At 35.9% G+C, this 23,171-nt stretch overlaps 1 protein-coding gene across 11 annotated transcripts in view; it reads right to left on the bottom strand.

Moving 5' to 3' along the window:
- The window catches only part of DNAH9 (dynein axonemal heavy chain 9), a 755,194-nt gene that overhangs the window by 415,667 nt on the left and 316,356 nt on the right, over positions 1-23,171 (bottom strand). For 10 of the 11 annotated variants that reach the window (XM_056817453.1, XM_056817454.1, XM_016430769.2 and 7 more), the window contains one exon: positions 14,023-14,161. The exons of the other annotated variant lie outside the window; for it this stretch is intronic. In XM_056817453.1, the coding sequence (XP_056673431.1) occupies positions 14,023-14,161 (139 nt within the window). The remainder of the gene's footprint in view (positions 1-14,022; positions 14,162-23,171) is intronic. 11 annotated transcript variants of the gene reach the window in all.

Raw genomic sequence — 23,171 nt, 5'->3', positions numbered from 1 at the left:
CTATATCTCTCTTTCTCTCTGTTTCTCTCTCTCACACACAGAGTCCTAATAAAACTCAGCTTTCTCCTTCCCTTTTCCAGTGCTGGGGAAAATCAGGTTTCAGGATGCATATCAAATCCAGAGTCAACCTTCAAGGGATGGTCAGCACTTAAGTAGACAAACATATGACATCATGGCAAAGCTTCAAAGTACAGGAACCAGAATGGATAAGCATGTACCAACATTAGAGTAACTGCCTAACTAATGGTGCTGGCACAGAGGGCCTAAGGAGTGAATAATAATAATAATAAGGAGTGATAATGTAAGGGGGATTAAAGAGAGAAAAGTCTGTGCAGTTTTCCAATAACCCCAAAGGAAATTACTTAGTGATTGTCTGGGGCCAGTTCTGTCCACCATAAGTCAGTAAAAGTCTAAATTTCCCAGTGTGAGAGAAGGCAGAGATACTTTGAGACCCAGTCCCCAGGGAAACCAACATTAGTGGAGAGATAGAAAATTAACAATGGCATGGGGGAGGGGAAGACAAATTATCAAAGATTTCAGGACTAAGAAAACTCAAAAGAACTTGAACAGAAGTAAATAAATGAACAGGAAAAATAGTAGCAACAAAAGGAAATATGGCCTCCATAGCTAGTAAATGAGTTCATCAATCTATGAATAAATACTTTAAAAGAGGGGGGGAAAGCAACACATGATGAGATAGAGGATCTATAGAATTTGAGATATATGCCATTCCTGAGATTTTCAAAAGAGAAATGAGAATTACAAGAGAAGAATTTATGGGTGGCATAGCAAAAATAATAAACAAAATGGGTAAAATTGAATCTGCAATAGAAAGATTGACCAAAGAAATTATAGTGAGAAGAATAGGTTGGGAATGCAAATCCATGGAAATTAAGGACAATCTAGAAGAAGAGAAGCAAAAAAACAAACAAACAAAAAAAAAACCCAATAACACTAAAACATGCTCACTATCCAAGCAAAATATACTGATCTCAAAGAGAGGATGCAGCAGAGACACCTAAGAAGGTCTCCTGGAAGAACATGACAGGACAAAAAACCTTGAGATTACAGTGCAGAAAATACTAGAAGAGAATTACCCAGACCTTCTAAATATTGAAAATAAAATACCAGTTGAAAAAAGTCACTGATGCCCTTCCTGCACTGAAACAAGTGAAAAAAGAAACACAAAGCCAGAAGTCCAAGACACATAAGAATTCAATTTAGAAACAATAAATTTCTACAAAAGTCAGCAGAAAGACCTTCATATAAAAAGGAAAGAATTTAAAAATAACATGAAACTATTCCATACCCAACATATATGAGGAAATGGAATAATGCGTCAGCTCAGATGCATTCAAGAGTAGCATATCCTGAAAATCTAAACTTAATCAGACATGAAAAAAGGTTGCTGTTCAATGATATAAAAGTGTCTAAAATATGTCCAGAAAGAAAATTAGAATCAAAGGGATATTTTCTTTTTGAACACTCCAAACAGAAATGCAGGGATAAACCTCAAATGATAAGACATATAGGATGGAATAAATGTACCATTTTAGGACAGAGAACAGAAGAGTCAGGGACTTCTTTCTAAATTTAAAAAAGGAGATGCGTGTGAAGGTGTAAATCTAGGAGAACTAAGATTGAAGAGGCAGACAAGGGACATTTGGACAGAATAAATGATTTTATGAGAGTATATATATATACATACATACACATATATATATGTATGTATGTATGTATATATATATATATACACACACACACAATGTGGGAGAGTATGTGAAAAGATGAGACAGGAGAGAAAGGGGATAAAGAGGAATGCATGATTTTCTAGAGTCAAATTAAAGGCTAGAAATGAAGGAGAGGTGACCTTTTTGTGATCTCAGAAAACGAAGAGCCTACAGAGGAATGGTTTAGGAAAAAGAAGGAAAGAAAAGAAGCTTTATTTTAATTGTGGGAAGGGATTCTACTGATGACTGATTCTATGAGTGAAGAGAGTTGGTCTGTCACTTGGAGGATTTGGGGTTTAAAAAGTCTATTTGTCCTTCATCAAGATGGGAGGAAGCTGGAATTCTTGGGGGAAGCTAGCACTTGGTTGAATGGAAGAGCATGGATCCAGGGAAGAGATTTGAGGCAAATGTAGAAAAAGTGCTAACCAGGGGAGAGTATAGGTCAGGGATAGGGTACATAATCATGGATATGATGGCAGAAGGGTCTTACCATGGAGTACTCTGAACCCTGCAATATTTGGCATTATTCTGAGAGTGAGACATAATGGAAAAAGAGAATACATGGGACACGCTCTACAAGACAGGGGGAATAATTAGAATAGATGGAATAGAAATTTAGAATAGGATCTTTGGAAGATTTAATTGTATGATGAACACAGAGAAAACAGAAAGACCAGAAAGAGGTCATGAATCAGAGAATGAGGTTCCAGAATAGACAGAAAGAGAAAATAGGTAATGAAGAGAGCGAGAGAAATCCTTTTTGGAAAGGGGTGCAAAACTTCCCTAGTAAGCAGATTTAGTTGAAGAGAAGGTGTGGAAGGGGGAATCTGCATAATAGAGTTAAAAAGAAGGGCAGATAAAAGTAATAAAAAGCAGAGAAAAAAAGAACTAATCTTCAAAACCTCAAAAGGAAAGAAGAAACAAGAGGGGGAATTTAGGGATGAGAGCCAGGGAGAACAGGGCCAACTTAAAAAGATTAAATTAAATACCTGAAAGAACCTCATATTATATTTATAGCAAAAGAGGAGTAAATCATAATTTGGAAAAAAAACCCTTAATATCAGAGACAGATGGAGAAAATAGAAACCCAAGTCATAACTTTAAATTTAAATAGATTAAACTATCCAACAAAAGGAAAAAGAATAACAAATTGGATAAACCCCCCAAATTTCTACAATCAACTGCTTATAAGAAACACATTTTAAAAATAGACATCCATGAAATCAAACTTAGGGATTGAAAACATTGACTATATATCAAATGAATCCAAAAAAGCAATAGTTGCAATTATTCTATTTGCCAAAGTAAATCAAACCTTCAAAAAAAATTATAAAGAACCAAATGGTTCTTAAGTGTAAAATCTCTTATTATTTGGCAGAATGCAAAAGAAAAAAAAGAACAAGAATTGGTAATCATGGTCTCAGACAAGGCAACTTCAAAGATAGATTTGATGAATAGAGACAAAAAGGAAATCTTCAAAATGTATATTTATTATATATCCACCAAATGGCATAGCATTTGCATACTTACAGGAAATACGAAACAAGTTATAGGGGAGAAATACACATAAAACTATAATAGTTAGGGTCTTCAGTGAATCCCTTTCAGAGATAACAAATCTAACAAAAAAAAAAAAACCAACAAGAAAGAAGTTAAGGATCTAATAGAATTTTAGAAAAGTTAGGTATGATAAATTTCTGGCAATTATTGAATGGGGATAGAGAGGAGTATACATATACATACACAAACATATACACACCTACAGAAACACACACATACATAGACACATTCAAACACATTCATATCACATAATACATCTACTACATAAAACAAATATGTATATCCATATACATACTTATATATCTGTATCTATATGTAGAACTATATATTTTTTAATTTGTATTTGTATACTCTGCATGGCACCTTTACAAAAATGAGTTCAGGACCATAAGCAAGGATATCTTTACTAAATCAAATTGAATATCCTTTAAGTAAGGATATCCCTGGATATCCTTGATCCTTTGTTCTTCCAAATGAACTTTGTTATGGTTTTTTCTAAGTCAGTAAAAAAATTTTTTTGGAAGTTCAATGGTTATAGCACTAACTAGATAAATAAGCTTGGGTAGTATGGTCATTTTTATTATATTGGCTTGTCCTACCCATGCGCAGTTAATATTTTTCCAATTGCTCAAGTCTAATTTTATTTGCGTGGAGACTGTTTTGTAGTTGTGTTCATATAGTTCCTGTGTTTGTCTCGGGAGATAGATTCCTAAGTATTTTATTTTGTCTAAGGTGATTTTGAATGGAATTTCTCTTTCTAGTTCTTGCTGCTGAGCAGTGTTGGAAATATATAGAAATGCTGATGACTTATGCAGGTTTATTTGGTATCCTGCAACTTTGCTAAAGTTGTTGAATATTCGATTAGCTTTTTGGTTGAATCTCTAGGATTCTTTAAGTAGACCATCATGTCATCCGCAAAGAGCGATAGTTTGGTCTCCTCCTTGCCTATTTTGATGCCTTCAATTTCTTTTTCTTCTCTAATTGCTACTGCTAGTGTTTCTAGTACAACGTCAAATAATAAAGGTGATAATGGGCATCCTTGTTTCACTCCTGATCTTATTGAGAATGCATCTACTTTATCCCCATTGCAGATGATATTAGCTGATGGTTTTAGGTATATATTCTTTATTATTTTTAGGAATGAGCTTTCTAGTGTTTTTAATAGGAATGGGTCTTATATTTTATCAAAGGCTTTTTCTGCATCTATTGAGCAAATCGTGTGTTTTTTTTCTGTTTGTTTGTTAATATGGTCAATTATGTGGATGGTTTTCCTAATATTGAACCAGCCCTGCATTCCTGGTATAAATCCTACTTGATCATAGTGAATGATCCTCCTTATCACTTGCTGGAGTCTTTTTGCTAGTATTCTATTTAAGATTTTTGCATCTATATTCATTAGGGAGATTGGTCTATAGTTTTCTTTCTCCGTTTTTGACCTGCTTGGCTTTGGAATCAGTACCATGTTTGTGTCATAAAAGGAATTTGGCAGAACTCCCTCTTTGCTTACTATGTCAAATAGTTTGTATAGTATTGGGATAAGCTATTTTGTGAAAGTTTGATAGAATTTGCTTGTGAATCAATCAGGCCCTGGGGATTTTTTCTTAGGGAGTTCTTTGATGGCCTGTTGGATTTCTTTTTCTGATATGGGATTATTTAAGAAATCTATTTCTTCTTCTGTTAGTCTAGGCAATTTATATTTTTGTAAATATTCATCCATATCACCTAGGTTGGTATATTTATTGCCATATAGTTGGTCAAAGTAGTTTTTAATGATTGCCTTAATTTCCTCTTCATTGGCGGTGAGGTCCCCCTTTTCATCCTTGATGCTGTTAATTTGCCTTTCTTTTTTCCTTTTTTTATTAGATTGACCAGTACTTTGTCTATTTTTTCAAAGTACCAGCTTCTAGTCTTGTTTATTAGTTTAATAGTTCTATCACTTTCAATTTTATTAACTTCTCCCTTAATTTTTAGGATCTCTACTTTGGTTTTCGCCTGGGGTTTTTAAAATTTGTTCGCTTTCAAGTTTTTTGATTTGCATTTCCAATTCATTGATCTCTGCCCTCCCTAATTTGTTAATATATGCACTCAAGGATATGAATTTTCCTCTGAGTACTGCTTTGGCTGCATCCCATAAGGTTTGAAAGGATGTCTCACCATTGTCATTTTCCTCAATGAAATTATTAATTGTTTCTATGATTTCTTCTCTAACTAACCTATTTTGGTGTATCATATTATTTAATTTCCAATTAATTTTTGATTTGGCTCCCCATGTACCCAAAGGTTGCATTTATTATTTCTGCTTTTCTGCATTTGTATGCCATGTTTCTGTGACCTAGTGTATGGTCAATCTTTGTGAATGTGCTGAGAAGAAGGTGTATTCCTTTTTGTCCCTATTTATTTTTCTCCATATGTCTATTAATTCTAATTTTTCTAAGATTTATTTCACTTTTTTTACCTCTTTCTTATTTATTTTTTGGTTTGATTTATCTAAATTTGATAGTGGTTGGTTCAAGTCTCCCACTAATATGGTTTTATTGTCTATTTCTTCCTTCAGTTCTTCTAGTTTTTCCATTAGAAATTTGGGTGCTATATCATTTGGTGCATACATGTTGATTAGTGATATTTCCTCATTGTCTATATACTCCCTTTTAACAGAATATATTTACCTTCTCTAGCCCTTTTTATCTGGTCTATTTTTGCTTTGGCTTTGTCAGCTATCATGATTGCATCTCCTGCCTTCTTTCTATCAGTTGAGGCCCAGAGGTTTTACTCCATCCTTTAATTCTGACCTTGTGAGTGTCAACCTGCCTCATATGTGTTTCTTGAAGACAACATATGGTAGGGTTTTGGATTCTAATCCATTCTGCTATTCTTCTACATTTTATGGGTGAGTTCATCCCATTCAAGGTTCAAAGTTATGATTGTCACTTGTGGGTTCCCTGGCATTTTGATATCCTCCCCTAATTCTGACCTTTCTTCTTTAGCTATAACCTTTTAAACCAGTGATTTACTTTAGATTAGTCCCTCTAGTCCCCTTCCTTGGTATGCTTCCCTTTCTATCCCCTCCCTTTTTGTTCATTCCCACTACCCCCTCCTTCCCTCCCTTTTTAATACTCCCTCCCCCTTCCTATCCTTAATTTCCCCTTCTCTCTTACCCTTTTGGATAAGATAAAGTTCAAGATCCCAATGGATCTAGATGTTCTTAGCTCTCAGAGTTGATTTCACTGAGACTAAGGTTTAAGTAATACCAGTTAGCACTTTCTTACTCTCCTCCCTATAGGAAATTCCTTCCCCTCCCCTTCCCATATGTATCTTTGTGTGAGAAAGATTATTCTATTTAGTCTTTTTTCCATTTCTTGAAGTATATCTTTGTACCATCAATGATTCACCCTCTCTTTTTTTCTTTCTTTCACCCCCTTTTCTCCATGTTGTCTTAATGCCCCAATCATTCCCTATGCATGATTCTTCTAACTACTCTAATGATGCATACAATTTTTGAGAGTTACACATTACATTTTCCCCACATATTAATATATATATACATATATATATAAAATTTGATATAATATAGTACTTATAGAAGAATATAATATATAAATATAAAAGAAATATAAAAGAAAAAGATAACAGTTGTCTCCTTTTCCCTTTCCTTCATATTTACCTTTTCAAGTTTCCCTTGCTCTTTGTGTTTGGATGTCGACCTTTCCACAGAGCTCTGGTCTTTTCTTTAGAAAAACTTGGAAATCTTCTATTTTGTGGAATGCCCATACATTCGCCTGGAAGTATATAGTCAGTTTTGATGGATAGCTGATTCTTGGTTGGAGACCCAGCTCTCTTGCCTTTCTGAAATCATGTTCCATGCCTTACGGTCATTCAGAGTAGAAATTGTAAGGTCTTGTGTGACCCTGAATGGCATTCCTTTATATCTAAATTGACTTTTTTTTTGGCTTCTTGTCAGATTTTTTCTTTTGCTTGAAAGCTTTGGAATTTGGCAATTACATTCCTGGGAGTTGTCTTTTGGGGATTTAGTGTAGAGGGTGTTCTGTGAACTCTTTCAATGCCTGTATTGCCCCCTTGTTCTAGAATCTCTGGGCAGTTTTCTTTGATGATATCTTATATTATGATGCCGAGATTACTATTTATTTCTGGCTTTTCTGGTAGGCCAATTATTCTCATATTGTCTCTCCTTCCTCTATTTTCCAGGTTGGTTACCTTGTCAGTGAGATATTTTATGTTATCTTTAATTTCTTAGTCTTTTGGCTTTGTTTAATTAATTCTTGCTCTTTTGCAAGATCATTGTCTTCCAGTTGCCTGATTCTGACCTTTAAAGCCTGGTTTTCCTCTTTAGTTTGGCCTATCCTGCTATTTGAGGACTCAAGCCATTTCTGTAGTTGTTTTTTTTTTCCATGCTTCTGATTGCTGAGTTCCTTTTGCATTATTTCCCATTTTTCCTGCCAGAAGGCTTCCATCTTGTTGATAACTTCCATTTTAAATTCTTCAAGAGGTTTTGGACAATTTGCATTTCTTTTGGAAGGTTTTGGAGCATTTGTTTGCTCTTCTTCTGCTATTTCCTCTGTTTTTTTCCCCCTCCATAAAATGTATCCAAAGTCACCCCCCTTCTTCTTGCTTTTCTTGGTGTTGGGGTGTTGTGGTTCTTGGGTAGAGTTTGCCATCTCTGTGTGTGTTTTTTTCCTCCTTCCTCCCCTTTCCAGTCAGAAATCTGAATGAGTAGTACGTGCCCTCTGAATAAGGGTCTAATGGTCAAGGCTTTAGTCTCAGGCTAATTCTAGGTTCTCTGCATCTGAGCTGTCTTCCTGGGGAGGCCCAAGGACTGGCCTCCTCTGCCTGCTGGCGTTTTGGGAGTTAGTGCTCTCAGGTGAAAATCTTTGGTGGTCTTAGCTAACTCCCAAGACCTGTAGGTGCCCCTTGCACATGTCAGGGGGTCCCTTTGCGCACTCGGTGATTACAGAGCTCTAGTTCTGGGTGCCTGAGATCTGTGCTTCCCTAGCCCACCTGCCAGTGTTTCAGGTGTTAGTACTCTCAGGAGAAGGACCTTATCTTATTCAGGTCCCCAGACCTGGGGCTGCCCATTGTTCAATCCTGGGGTGCCCCTCCCTCACTTGTTGATTCTGGCCATTGCTGACTTTAACTCTGGCTCTGGTTGTTTGGTGGGGGAGGGGAGGGTGGGTCAGCTTTCTGTTCCTTTATATTGTGGAAATGCCAGAATCCCACCTAACTTCAGAGCTTCGCCTTGCTGTGGGGTCTATATGTTCTCATGAAGATGTTTTTTTTTTTTTTTGGATGGGTCTTTTGTGGTCATCTGTGTCATTGGGTCTGAGGAGAGGAAGCAGTGTCATTGGGTCTGAGGAGAGGGAGCAAGCTGCATCTACTCTGCAGTCATGCTTACCCGGAAGTCTACTTTTACTTTTCTTATTAACAATACAAACTGGGAAGGGAAGATTTGAGTTAGGGGTTGGAGCAAGATGGCAATGCTTACCTTTCTGGGAAGGGATATAGGTAATCAAGCATCCAGTTCAGATCAAACTGGGCACAAGTAAAGGAAGAACAATGGTTGTTACTACACATTTAAGTCAAACCATTCTGAGGTTCCTAATTCTAATGTTGTCTTCATGGTCCTCATTTTTACATTATATATATATATTTTTTTGATTTTTAAACATTATTTCATTTGGTTATTTACAAACATTATTCATTGGAAGCAATGATCATTATCTTTTCCTCCCCCTAACCCCCTCCCACCACTTCTCCCATAGCTGGCGCACAATTCCACTTGGTTTCACATGTGTTCTTGGTTCGAACCCATTTCCATGTTTTTGGTATTTGCACTAGAGTGTTCATTTAGAGTCTCTCCTCAGTCATTTCCTCTCAGCCCCTGTAACAAGCAGTTGCTTTTCTTCGGTGTTTTTACTCCCATAGTTTATCCTCTGCTTGTGGATAGTGTTTTTTAGATCCCTGCAGATTGTTCAGAGACCATTGTCCCTAGTGGAGGAGTCCATTACCTTCGATTGTACCACAGTGTATCAGTCTCTGTGTACAATGTTTTCCTGGTTCTGCTCCTTTTGCTCTGCACCATTCCTGGAGGTTGTTCCAGTCACCGTGGAATTCCTCCACTTTATTATTCCTTTTAGCACAATAGTATTCCATCACCAACATATACCACAATTTGTTCAGCCATTCCCCAATTGAAGGGCATCCCCTCATTTTCCAATTTTTGGCCACCACAAAGAGCGCAGCTATGAATATTCTTGTAGAAGTCTTTTTCCTTATTATCTCTTTGGGGTACAAACCCAGCAGAGCTATGGCTGGATCAAAGGGCAGACAGTCTTTTATCGCCCTTTGGGCATAGTTCCAAATTGCCCTCCAGAATGGTTGGATCAGTTAACAACTCCACCAGCAATGAATTAATGTCCCTACTTTGCCACATCTCCTCCTGCATTCATTACTTTCCATAGCTGTCATGTTAGCCAATCTGCTAGGTGAGAGGTGATACCTCAGAGTTGTTTTGATTTGCATCTCTCTGATTATAAGAGATGTAGAGCACTTTTTCATGTGCTTATTAATAGTTTTGATTTCTTTGGCTGAGAACTGCCTGTTCATGTCCCTTGCCCATTTATCAATTGGAGAAGGGCTTGATTTTTTTGTACAATTGATTTAGCTCTTTGTAAATTTGAGTAATTAAACCTTTGTCAGAGGTTTTTATGAAGATTGCTTCCCAATCTGTTGCTTTCCTTCTGATTTTAGTTATATTGATTTTGTTTGTATAAAAGCTTTTTAATTTGATGTAGTCAAAATTATTTATTTTACATTTTGTGACTCTTTCTATGTCTTGCTTGGTTTTAAAGTCTTTCCCTTCCCAAGGGTCTGACATGTATACCATTCTGTGTTTACCTAATTTACTTATAGTTTCCTTCTTTATGTTCATGTCAGTCACCCATTTTGAATTTATCTTGGTGTACGGTGTGACGTGTTGATCTAATCCTAATCTCTCCCACACTGTCTTCCAGTTTTCTCAGCAGTTTTTATCGAATAGTGGATTTTTGACCCAAAAGCTGGGATCTTTGGGTTTATCATATATTGTCTTGCTGAGGTCACTTGCCCCAAGTCTATTCCACTGATCCTCCTTTCTGTCTCTTAGCCAGTACCAAATTGTTTTGATGACTACTGCTTTTTAATATAGTTTGAGATCTGGACTGCAAGGCCCCCTTCCTTTGTATTTTTTTTCATTATTTCCCTGGATATCCTTGATCCTTTGTTTTTTACATTATATTTTTACATCATATGTATTATATATATATATTTATATTATATATATATATATGCTCTCAATATTACATTACTACATTATATTACATTTTACATTCTACTATGTTTATTGTACGGGAATAGGAAGGAACTTACATCCATACATACATAGGAATCTGTGTATGTACTTGTGTATACTCACAGATACATTTTTATACCCAGCACTTTTACAAAAATCCACTCTTACAATGCCTCAAAAATGTAAAAAACCTAAAAATTAGATCACAGCATATTAAAAATATATTCATAAAGTGCCTCTGTAGAATGGTTAAAATTGATTAGTGACAATAATAATCCTAAGAAATTGTTGAATTAAAGTATCATAGACACAATGCATAGTTAAAGACAATAACAAGACAATAAAACAAAATTTGTGTGATACAGCCAAATAATCCTAATTTGAAAATTTATAATTCTTAATATTTCCATCAAAACATGGGAGAAAGAAGAGACAAATGAATTGGGCATGCAACTAAGAAACAAACACCCAAACAAATAAATTAAAACCCCCAATTAAATAACTAAACAGAAATTCTGAAATGCAAAGAAAAGACTAACAAAACTCAAATAAAAATAATTTTCAAAATCATTGAATTAATAAGTAATGCTAAGAGTTTTTTTGGGAAAATTAAATAATAAGATTTTTCAAAAAAACTCTTACCTTCCACCTATTGGTTCCAAAGCAGAAGAATGGTAAGGACTAGGCAATAGGAGTTAAGTGACTTGCCGAGGGTCATACAGTTCTGGGAAGTGTCTGAGGCCAGATTTGAACCTAGGACCTCCCATCTCTAAGTCTGGCTCTCAATCCACTGAGCTACTCTGCTGCTCCCAGTTAATATGATTTTTTAAATAAAAGGAAAATCAAATTATCAGATATCAAAAATGAAAAAGAATGCACAATAGACAAAGAGGAAATGAATTTAAAACTATTTTGCTCAACTATTAACCCAAATCTAATAACTTAAATGGAAAAAAAGTGAGTATTAGAAAATATAAAATTCCCAGATTAACAAAACAGAAATAGTGTACTTAAATTATCCAAGATCAGAAAAGTAAATGGAATAAACTATAAATGAACTAAGAAATAAAATAATCCTGAACTACATAAGTTTATAAAAGAATTCTATTAAGTTTTCAAATATCAATTAATTCCTATATTATATAATCTGAAAAATAGAAGAAATAGCCTACTAATTTCTCTTTTCATATACTCAAAATCCTGTGGTAGATATAAGGAAAAAAAGACAAAAATGAAACAGTCTCTGCCATCAAAGGAGGTAGATATTCTTTCTAGGGAGACGGTATAGCTATATAATCATATATAAAATATTCACAAAATAAATACAATGGAATGTTGAATGGAGGGCATTATTAGCTAGAGGGAAAAGTACAAGGTAAATCATCAGTTGGGTTTTGAAGGAAATAGACAATTCTAAGAGGTTGAAGTGGGAAGTAAAAGCATTTCAGCCCTGGGTGATGAATACAAAAACACAGAGATGGGAGATGGCATGTTGTGGGTAAGGAACACAGCAGAAAAGCCAGTTTAGCTCTCTAGGTGAAGTCATCTTGCTCAAGATATAGTGGATAGAGCATGGGCCTTGAGTCAAAAAGAACTGAATTAAAGTCTGGCCTCAGACCCTTATGATGTGACCCTGGGTAAATCACTTAACCTCTTATCTGTTTCATTTTCCATATTTGTAAAATGGGGATAGGAATAGCACCTTCCTTTCTGGGTTATTGTGAGGATCAAATCAAGTGTTCAAAATTAAAAGCTTGTCATAATAAGCACTTCACAATAACAAAATACTAAAGTGTTTAGCACCATGCCTGGTCCATAGTAGGCACTATAATAATATTCTTCTTTTACCTGGGAAGAGGAAAAATTCATAAATAATAAAGCAGGAAAGGGTAAGTTGGGCCAGGTTGTGAAAGACTTTAACTTCACAGGAGATTTTTTATTTAATTCTAAAGGTGATAGGGAGCCATTATAATTTACTGAATGTGACATGATAAATATGAGCCTTTGGAAAATCACTTAGAGAGCTATGTGCAGCATGGACATTAATGAGGAAAGATGTGAGGTAGTGAGATCTATTAGGATTCTATGCAAAAGTAGTTAAGGACCTGAACTAGCTTGGTGGTTGTATGAATGACTGTAGTCAAGAGTCAGAGAACAAGAAAATGTGAGAAATGTTGTAGAGGAAAATAGGATAAGATTTGGCAACTGATTGGATATGTGGATTGAGACAAGTTAAAATATTCGTAAGTTTGTGGATCTGAGTAAATGGAAGCATTTTTGTTCCAGCAAAAAAAAAAAAAAATTGGGAAGTTCTTGAAGAAAGGTCAGTTTTTGACATCAATCAGCAAATGTTTATCAAAATACTATGTTTCAAACATAGAAGCTGCTTGGGATACGAATACAAAAAATGAAACAATCTTTAATAGTACATATTCAGGGGGCAGCTGGGTGGCTCAGTGGATTGAGAGCCAGGCCTGGAGCTGGGAGGTCCTAGGTTCAAATCTGGTCTCAGACATTTCCCAGCTGTGTGACCCTGGGCAAGTCACTTGACCCCCATTGCCTAGCCCTTACCACTCTTCTGCCTTGGAGCCAATACACAGTATTGACTCCAAGGTGGAAGGTAAGGGTTTAAGAAAAAAGTACACATGCATATGTATATATACATAGTCATATATCATATCACACATCATATCATATTATATTACATTATATTACATATACACAGAATCAATTTAAAGAGAATAAAATGACAAAGTATTTAAACAAAATTTTAGGGATGGAGGGTCCTAGTAGTTGAGGGATCAGGAAAGGCTTCATGCAGAATGATAATTGAACTAAGTTTTGAAGAAAAAGATTCTATAAGATGGAGATGAGGAGGGACTATGTTCTATGAATGGGAGATAGGTAATACAGAAGCACAGAAATTAGAGATGTAGGCTCATGTATGAGTAACCAGAGAGCAATTTGGCTGGATCACAGATACCTGATTGCTCTCAACAAAGAGATGAAATAATCTTATAGATATAAGAATTCATGGGATAAAACCAATGGCTGGAATACAGACAATAGAAAAGTATATTCTCTTCAAAGAAATACACATATTAGGGGAGCAGCATTATGTTTTTGAAAAATATGGAAGGCAACAAGGTGGCACAGTGGATAGAGCACCAGACGTTGAATCAAGGAGGACCTAGGGTTCAAATATGACCTCAGACACTTCGTAGCTGTGTGATCCCAGGCAAATCACTTAACTCTGTTTGCCTAACCCTTGCCCTGTCTTAGAGTTGTTACTAGGACAGGTAAAGATTTAAAAAGATAATATGGTTGTAGCAATCACAAAGAATGGTGGTAGTATTATCAAAGGTTTTTTCTCTAACCTAGAGAATTTACCTGTTTGGAGAGGAGCTCTTTGCAAAGCTGATAAAGGGTAATGAATTTTTTGGCCAATGATTGTGCCTCGATGAATCCTTCAGCAACCAACATGATTTCACAGATCAATTCAAAATCTGGTACCACCATAGCACAAGGCCTAAATACAGACAGAGAAGTAATGAGACCATTTTATAGCTAAAACAAGATAAAATGTCTTAAATTGTAATGGGAGGAGTTAAGGTTAGGTATAAAGAAGAATAGTAAGGTACAGCAACTGGATTTGGCCATTAAATGAAAGTATAATAAGTCTTTCTCTCGAAATATTTGAAAATAGAATAGTCTTTCCATATCCATATCTTTTGGTCTCAGCTGTCTAGGGTGATTTATTGATACAAGGCACTTTCAAAACTTTTATTTCTTGGATTCCTTATGCATAATAGCATCTGACTGACTTCCAAGAGCTGTTTCTTTTTGGACCTTTATACAGAGAGAAATGACTAGAAATGTAGTTGGCCATCTACACTACTAACTCCATGAAAGGACTCAAGTTCTTTTGTCTCTGAAATTGTTGCTGCATACAAAGAACTTGAGGTCTGACTAAAGTCTGTTTTGAGTTCGGCAATAGACTCTAAGTAGAACTTTGCTTTTAATGAATATCATTGCATTTTATTATATCTGGTTCTATTTAACAAATTTGTCACAGTAGAGAATTTTGGTTCATTCAATAGCATCATCATCTTCTCTCTCATCACATCTCATCTTTGCCAGTACACTCTCTAAATCTGACACCAGTGTTGTATAGCACACACAAGGTCTCATTTATACCTCTCTAGAGAAAGCTCTTGGTGATAAATTGATAAATTTGATGGGCAATTTCCATCTCTAAACCATAGGAAACAGGGACTAGTATAGGTTATTAGCTGCTGGCATTTTAGGCTTCCCTGAAAGAGATGATTGAGGTGGTAGTAGTAACACATGCCAGTATTTATCCATGAATCTTCCCATGAAATGCCAGTGAACTTAAGATCTTACCTTTCTCTTTTTTCACATTCTAATTAAACACAAAAAGTAGGATATGGTCAATGGCTATGGCTCCACAGTTGACCATGTCAGAATATGTTACTGACTGGTTGTTCATGAATAAACTGCTAGGTACTCCTGACTCAATCCAACATACTTATTTTATAGATGAAATAGTGTTAAAAAGTTGAAATGACATTGAAAGCCACAAAACTAGTTAGTGATAGAATGGGGACTAAGCTCCTAATATAATGCTTTTTAAAAACTTGCATGCTTATCACAGAAAAAGTGTTAATAGTAGAAAGATCTGGCCTCAGTGTCAAAAAAGACTTGACATAATATGTGACCCTGAACAACTCACTAAACCTTAATGTTATAGGCAAATGTCTAAGCTGATGATCTTACATAGCCATTAACAATATTCTCAAAACTTACTTTGTTTCTAAGTTTCTACTTAGTTTTTCTTATTTGTGCTTTTGCTCTTCTAAGTCTTCAAGGAGTCTTTATGCTATGATGATACACTGGAAGAGGGTTTTAGCAGAGAGTAGTAGATCATATTTCTTTCTAGTGTTAGAAGGATCCTATATATTCATTCATTCATGCACTTCACTGAGTGCTTTTTATACTTGTTCTTTTGCCTGTTATTCAGAGCTCTTTACAACCTATCTCCAGCTGACCATTCTAGTCTTATTTCACAATATTATACTTTGAATGTAATCTATAATCTTTTAAAAAACACAGCAAAAGATGGTGGCCTAGAAGGAGCAGAAGTTCAGACCTCTGAATACCCTTCCTAACCGATCACAAACTGAATGCTCCTAGGGGACTAAAAAACAAACCTAACAACAAGACAGAGCCAAGAACCCTCCTGCTGGACTTAATTCAAAACATATGCCCCCCACCCCCAAAAAGCCAGAATCCGAGAACACTAGGGCTTAAGGGGAAGACAGAAGGAAGGTACCAGGACCCATCCCTCCTCCCACCCAGAGCGCTGAGACTTCAGTGGCAGCGGGAACTTCTGGGCGGACAAAGGTGCTAGTCTGGAGGGCGTACCTTGCAAGCAGGGCTGTGCCAAGTTCAGAATGTCCAACACAGATGGTGGGGAAGGAGCTAGAGAGGGAGCATAGAGCTTGGCCAGAGCTGTGGAGATCCTCCATATTTACTCCAGCCTTCCAGGAAGTTTTGGACTCAGAGCTTAATCCCATCAAAAGTCTCCAGAACTCAGGGAAGCCAGACTCATCCTTACTGACTGCTGGACTCCAATCAAAATCCTCCAGAGGACAGGGAAGCTCAAATCCCAACAAAGCTCCACCAGAGACTACACCACAAGATCTCCTGTTAAAGCTCCAAGAGGGGAGACTGACAGAAGCCCCCAAAACAAAAAAAAATGAGTGGAGCAAGAGCACAGACAAATACAGGGAGTAAAGGGGGTGAATTTGAGTAACAACAGAAAAAGAAGAAAGAAACTACAACAGACAGCTTCTACTCAGCAAATGGAACAGAGGGGGAGAGATCAGCAAATGATAAATCAGAAATCCCAGAGAATTGGATAGAGGCTGTGGAAGAACTCAAAACACAATTAGAGAGGCTGAAGACAATTGGGAAAAGAACTTAAAATATAAGATAAGTCATTTGGAAAAAGAAGCATTTGAACGAAAATGAGAAAATAGTGTCTTGAAAGCCAAAATCAACCAGCTGGAAAGTGAGGCAAAGGAGATAAAAGATGAGGTAAAGAGGATGAAAGACGACCTTCAAAGAAAATCAGACCAAAGGAAAAGGATGACCAAAAATCCAGGGATGAAATCCAGTCTTTAAGAACCAGAATACAAAAACTGGAATTAAGTGATCTCACAAGGCAGCAGGACACTATAAAACAAACGAAAAGAATGAAAATTGAGGAAAATATGAGGCAGCTCATTCACAAAACAGATGATTTAGAAAATTGTTCGAGAAGAGACAATTTAAGAATCATTGGTCTACCAGAATACCATGACAAAAGAAAAGGCCTGAACATAATACTACAGGAAATTATTCAGGAAAACTGCCCTGATATCCGAGAACAATAGGGGAAAGTAGAGATTGAAAGAATCCACAGATCACCTCCTTTATTTAATCCCCAACACCCAGTAATGTCATAACCAAATTAAAAAACTATCAGACCAAAGAAAAGATATTACAAGCTGCCAAGAAGCCATTCAGGTACCACAGAAACACAGTGAGCATAATGCAGGATCTGGATGCATCCACGCTGAAGGACCGAAAGGCATGGAATATGATATTCCGGAAAGCAAGGGAACTAGGTCTACAACCAAGAATCAAATACCCATCAAAACTGACTATATTATTAAAGGGGAAAGTATGGTCATTCAACACAATAGAAGATTTCCAAGCATTCATAAAGAAAACACTAGACCTGAACAGAAAATTTGATGTCCAAGCACAGAACTCAAGAGAATCATCAAAAGATAATTTAAAAAGAGGGGAAAAAGAAAAAATAAAACAAAACAACCACAAAAAAATTTTTAAAGACTCACTAAGGTAAAATGATATATATTCCTATAAAAAAAGAGGTCATTAGTAACTCTTAAAAACTGTTACTATCACCTGGGCAGCTAGGAGAATTATACTTAGAGGGAACAGTGACAAACTGTATAGGATGAAAGGACAAGACATAAATAGGTGTATAGATATATGTATGCATAAATACAGAGCTAAAAAAAAGAGGTTAATACTAAAAGAAATGGGAAAAGAAACAAATGGGGGTAATTTTATATGTCACAAAGAAGCTCATGGCAGGAGGGGGGAGAACATTGATACACTGGAAGGGTAAAGAAGTTGGAGATAGGAAATACTCAACTCTTACGTGCTTTGAACCTGACCCAAAGAGGGAAGAACAATCCAATCCATTGGGGCAGAGAATAGATTTGCACCTTATAGGGGAGTAAAAGGGTAAAAAAAATGAACTGGTGGAGAGGGAAGCAGTACAAGGGAGGAAAAGGGTGGTAGTGGGGAATTTAAAAAAATAGAGGGGAAAAGGGGGGGAATAAGAAGGGACGGGGTAGAAAGGGAAGTAAAATAAGGCTGGGAATTAGGGGAACTGATTATAAACAAACATTGGTGTAGAAGGAAATAGTGAAAGAAGAAAAGGAAGGACCAGGAGTAGAAATCAAAATGCTGGGAAATACACAGCTAGTAATCATAACTCTGAATGTGAATGGAATGAACTCACCCATAAAAAGCAAGCAAATAGCAGAGGGGATTAGAATCCCAAACCCCACCATATGCTGTCTGCAAGAAACACACTTGAGGAAGGTAGATACACATAGGGTGAAAGTAAGAGGATGGAGCCAAATGTATTGAACATCAACTGAGAAAAAGAAGGCAGTAGTCGCAATCATGATATCTGACAAAGCCAAAGTAAAAATAAATCTAGTTAAAAGAGATAGCAAAGGTAATTACATCCTGATAAAAGGCAGTATAGACAATGAGGAAATATATGTACTCAATATTTATGCACCAAATGGCATAGCATCCAAATTTCTAAAGGAGAAACTAGTGGAGCTCAAGAATGAAATATATAGAAAAACTATACTAGTGGGAGACCTGAACCTTCCTTTATTGAAAGTAGATAAATCAAACCAAAAAATAAATGAGAAAGAGGTGAGAGAAGTGAATGAAATATTAGAAAAATTAGAGTTAGTAGACATGTGGAGAAAAATAAATAGGGACAAAAAGGAATATACCTTCTTTTCAGTAGCAGGTGGTACATTCACAAAAATTGACCATGTATTAGGGAACAAAAACATTGCAAACAAGTGCAAAAGGGCAGAAATAATAAATGCAACTTTCTCAGACCACAATGCAATGAAATTAATAATTAGTAAGATCACATGGAGAGGCAAATCAAAAATTAATTGATAATTAAACAATATGATTCTCCAAAATCAGTTAGTTAAAGAACAAATCATAGAAACAATTAATAACTTCATTGAAGAAAATGACAATGGTGAGACATCCTTTCAAAACCTATGGGATGCAGCCAAAGTAGTACTCAGGGGGAAATTTATATGCTTGAGTTCATATATAAACAAATTAAGAAGGGCACAGATCAATGAATTGGACATGCAAATTAAAAAATTATAAAATGAACAAATTAAAAATCCTCAGATGAAGAGTAAGTTAGAGATCCTAAAAATCAAAGGAGAAATCAATAAAATTGAAAGTCAAAGAACTATTGATTTAATAAATAAGACTAGAAACTGGTACTTTGAAAAAAACAAATAAAATAGACAAAGTACTAGTCAATCTAATTGAAAAAAGGAAAGAAAAAACCAAATTGATAGTATCCAAGATGAAAAGGAAGACCTCATCTCTAATGAAGAGGAAATTAAGGCAATCATTAAAAACTATTATGCCCAATTATATGGCAAGAAATATGTCAATCTACATGATATGGATAAATACTTACAAAAATATAAATTGCCTAGACTAAAAGAGGAAGAAATAAATTATGTAAACAACCCCATATCAGCAAAAGAAATTGAACAAGCCATCAAAGAACTTCCTAAGAAAAAATCCCCAGGTCCAGATGGATTCACAAATGAATTCTATCAAACATTCGAAGAACAACTAATCCCAATGTTATATAAATTATTTGACAGAATAAGCCAAGGAGGGGTTCTACCAAATTCTTTTTTGACACAAACATGGTACTGATCCCAAAGCCAGGCAGGTTAAAAACAGAGAAAGAAAACTATAGGTCAATCTCCCTAATGAATATAGATGCAAAAATCTTAAATAGGATACTAGCAAAAAGACTCTAGAAAGTCATCACAAGGGTTACCCACTATGATCAGGTAGGGTTCATAGCAGGAATGCAAGGGTGGTTCAATATTAGGAAAACCATCCACATAATTCACCATATCAACAAGCAAACCGACAAAAATAATGATTATCTCAATAGATGGAGAAAAAGCCTTTGATAAAATACAACACCCATTCGTATTGAAAACACTAGAAAGTATAGAAATAGAAGGGCCTTTCCTAAATATATATAAACAGTATATATCTTAAATCATCAGCAAACATCATCAGCAATGGGGATAAACTCGAAGCCTTCCCAATAAGATCAGGAGTAAAACAATGATGCCCATTATCACCTTTATTATTTAATATTGTACTAGAAACACTACGAGTAGCAATTAGAGAAGAAAAAGAAATTGAAGGTATTAAAATTGGCAATGAGGAGATCAAGCTGTCACTCTTTGTGGATGGTATGATGATTTACTTTAAGAATCCTAGAAAATCAACCAAAAATAATCAACAACTTTAGCAAAGTTGCAGGATACAAAATAAACCCACATAAGTCATCAGCATTTTTATACATCTCCAACCCATTTCAGCAGCAAGAATTAGAAAGAGAAATTCCATTTAAAGTCTCCCGAGACAATAGAAAATACTTAGGAATCTATCTGCCAAGACAAACACAGTAACTATATGAATAGAACTACAAAATACTCTCCACACAATTTAATCTAGATCTAAACAATTGGAAAAACACTGATTGCTCATGGGTGGGATGAGCTAATAATAAAAATGACCATCTTTATCTATCTATTTAGTGCCATACCCATTGAATTTCCCCACAATTTTTTACTGAATTAGAGAAAACCATAACAAAATTCATTTGGGAGAAAAAAGGATCAAGGATATCCAGGGAAATCATGAAAAAAAAATACAAAGGAAGTGGGCCTTGCAGTCCCAGATCTCAAACTGTATTAAAAAGCAGTGGTCATCAAAACAATTTTGTACTGGCTATGAGACAGAAAGGAGGATCAGTGGAAAAGATTTGGCATAAATGACCTCAGCAAGACAGTCTATGACAAACCGAAAGACCCCAGCTTTTGGGAGAAAAATACAGTATTTGATAAAAACTGCTGGGAAAATTGGAAGACAGTGTGGGAGAGATTAAGTTTGGATCAACACCTCACACCCTACACCAAGATAAACTCAGAATGGGTGAATGACTTGAATATAAAGAAGGAACCTTTAAGTAAATTAGGTGAACACAGAATAGTATACATGTCAGACCCTTGGGAAGGGAAAGACTTTAAAACCAACCAAGACATAGAAAGAGTCACAAAATGTAAAATAAATAATTTTGACTACATCAAATTAAAAAGTTTCTGTACAAACAAAACCAATGTAACTAAAATTAGAAGGGAAGCAACAAATTTGGAAACAATCTTCATAACAAAAACCTCTGACAAAGGTCTAATTACTCAAATTTATAAAGAGGTAAACCAGTTGTACAGAAAATGAAGCCATTCTCAAATTGAAAAGTGGGCAAGGGATATGAATAGGCAGTTTTCAGTTAAAGAAATCAAAACTATTAATAAGCACATGAAAAATATTCTAAGTCTCTTATAATCAGAGAGATGCAAATTAAAACAACTCTGAGGTATCACCTCACACCTAGCAGATTGGCCAACATGACAGCAAAGGAAATTAATTAATGCTTTAGGGGATGTGGTGAAGTGGGAACACTAATTCATTGCTGGTGGGGTTGTGAATTGCTCCAACCATTCTGGAGGGCAATTTGGAACTATGCCCAAAGGGTGATAAAAGACTATTTGCCCGTTGATTAACCCAAAGCACTGCTGGGTTAATCCTTTGGGTAAACCCCAAAGAGATAATGGACAAAAAGACTTCTACAAGAATATTCATAGCTGCGCTCTTTGTGGTGGCCAAAAATTGGAAAATGAGGGGATGCCCTTCAATTGGGGAATGGCTGAACAAATTGTGTTACATGTTGGTGATGTAATACTATTGTGCTAAAAGGAATAATAAAGTGGAGGAATTCCATGGAGACTGGAACAACCTCCAGGAAGTGATGCAGAGTGAGAGGAGCAGAACCAGGAAAACATTGTACACAGAGACTGATACACTGTGGTACAATCAAACGTAATGGACTTCTCCATTAGTGGCAATGCAATGTCCCTGAACAATCTGCAGGGATCTATGAGAAAAAACACTATCCTCAAGCAGAGGACAAACTGTGGGAGTAAAAACACTGAGGAAAGACAACTGCTTGACTAAGGGGGTAGAGGGGATATGATTGAGGAGACGCTAAATTAGCACCCTAATGCAAATACCAAGAACAAGGAAATGGGTTTGGAGCAAGGACACATATGATACCCAGTGGAATTGCACATCTGCTAGGGTGTTGGGGGGGGGAGGAAAAGAAAATTATCTCTGTTTCCAGTGAATAATGTGTGAAAATGACCGAATCAAATAGTGTTTCAAAACAAAACAAAACAAAAAAAAAACACACAGCAAAAAAACGAGGCTGCAGAATGTTTGTGATTCTCAATTTTTTTATTTATCTTGCTTCTGTGACTTTTTTCACACTGTCCTCTATTCCTGGAATAGATTTGTGTTTTTTCCTTTTTTCTAAATTCTGACATTCTTTCACTTTTCAGGACCAAGATGCTATTTCTTCCATATACCTTCACTGATTTCTATTGCTAAACATGATCCATCTCTATTAAAATCTCTCAGGCTAGCCTGACCTCACTTTTGAATTCCATTTTTATAGCTTTTATCATTTAAAAGTTATATTAGAGTTACTAAATCTCCTTGAAGGCAGTATTTTTCATTTCTATACCTCTTGTGCTAAATATCTAAAGGGATTGGGGTTCTGTATAAAAGATGGGAGAATGTGATGTAGTCCTTGCACTCCATGAGCTTTTTTTACTAGAGTCAAGATATGTGTACTATAAGGATGATATTAGAAAATAAATAATTTTTTTATTAGTTTAGAGATAAGAACTAAAGTGATTGGCTTGAGAAATGAATTGGAGTTTGAAGCGGAGTTGAGAGAGCATGTTAATTTCAACTGCTGATAGTTATTACTTCTCTCTGGCAGTTGGAAGTTGCTCTCTGGCAGTTGGCAGAGACACACTCTCAGAGATTCTCTCTCAGGGCTGGAGGAAGTAACATCTTTGCCTCTCTCTCTGTCTGAGGGAAGAGGCTGAAGGAGCTCAATGTTTTCCTTTCCCAACTTAGTAAACACTATTGTGGTTTTTATAGATTGGTTTGGACCAGACTCAGAGTCCTAATTTGATTCTTGTTGAGCTGCAACCAGC

This window comes from Monodelphis domestica, chromosome 2 (genome assembly GCF_027887165.1).
Source record: "Monodelphis domestica isolate mMonDom1 chromosome 2, mMonDom1.pri, whole genome shotgun sequence".
NCBI classification, from domain to species: domain Eukaryota; kingdom Metazoa; phylum Chordata; class Mammalia; order Didelphimorphia; family Didelphidae; genus Monodelphis; species Monodelphis domestica.
Note: the sequence above shows the minus strand (reverse complement) of the source record. Positions and strands in the feature narration are given on the sequence as shown.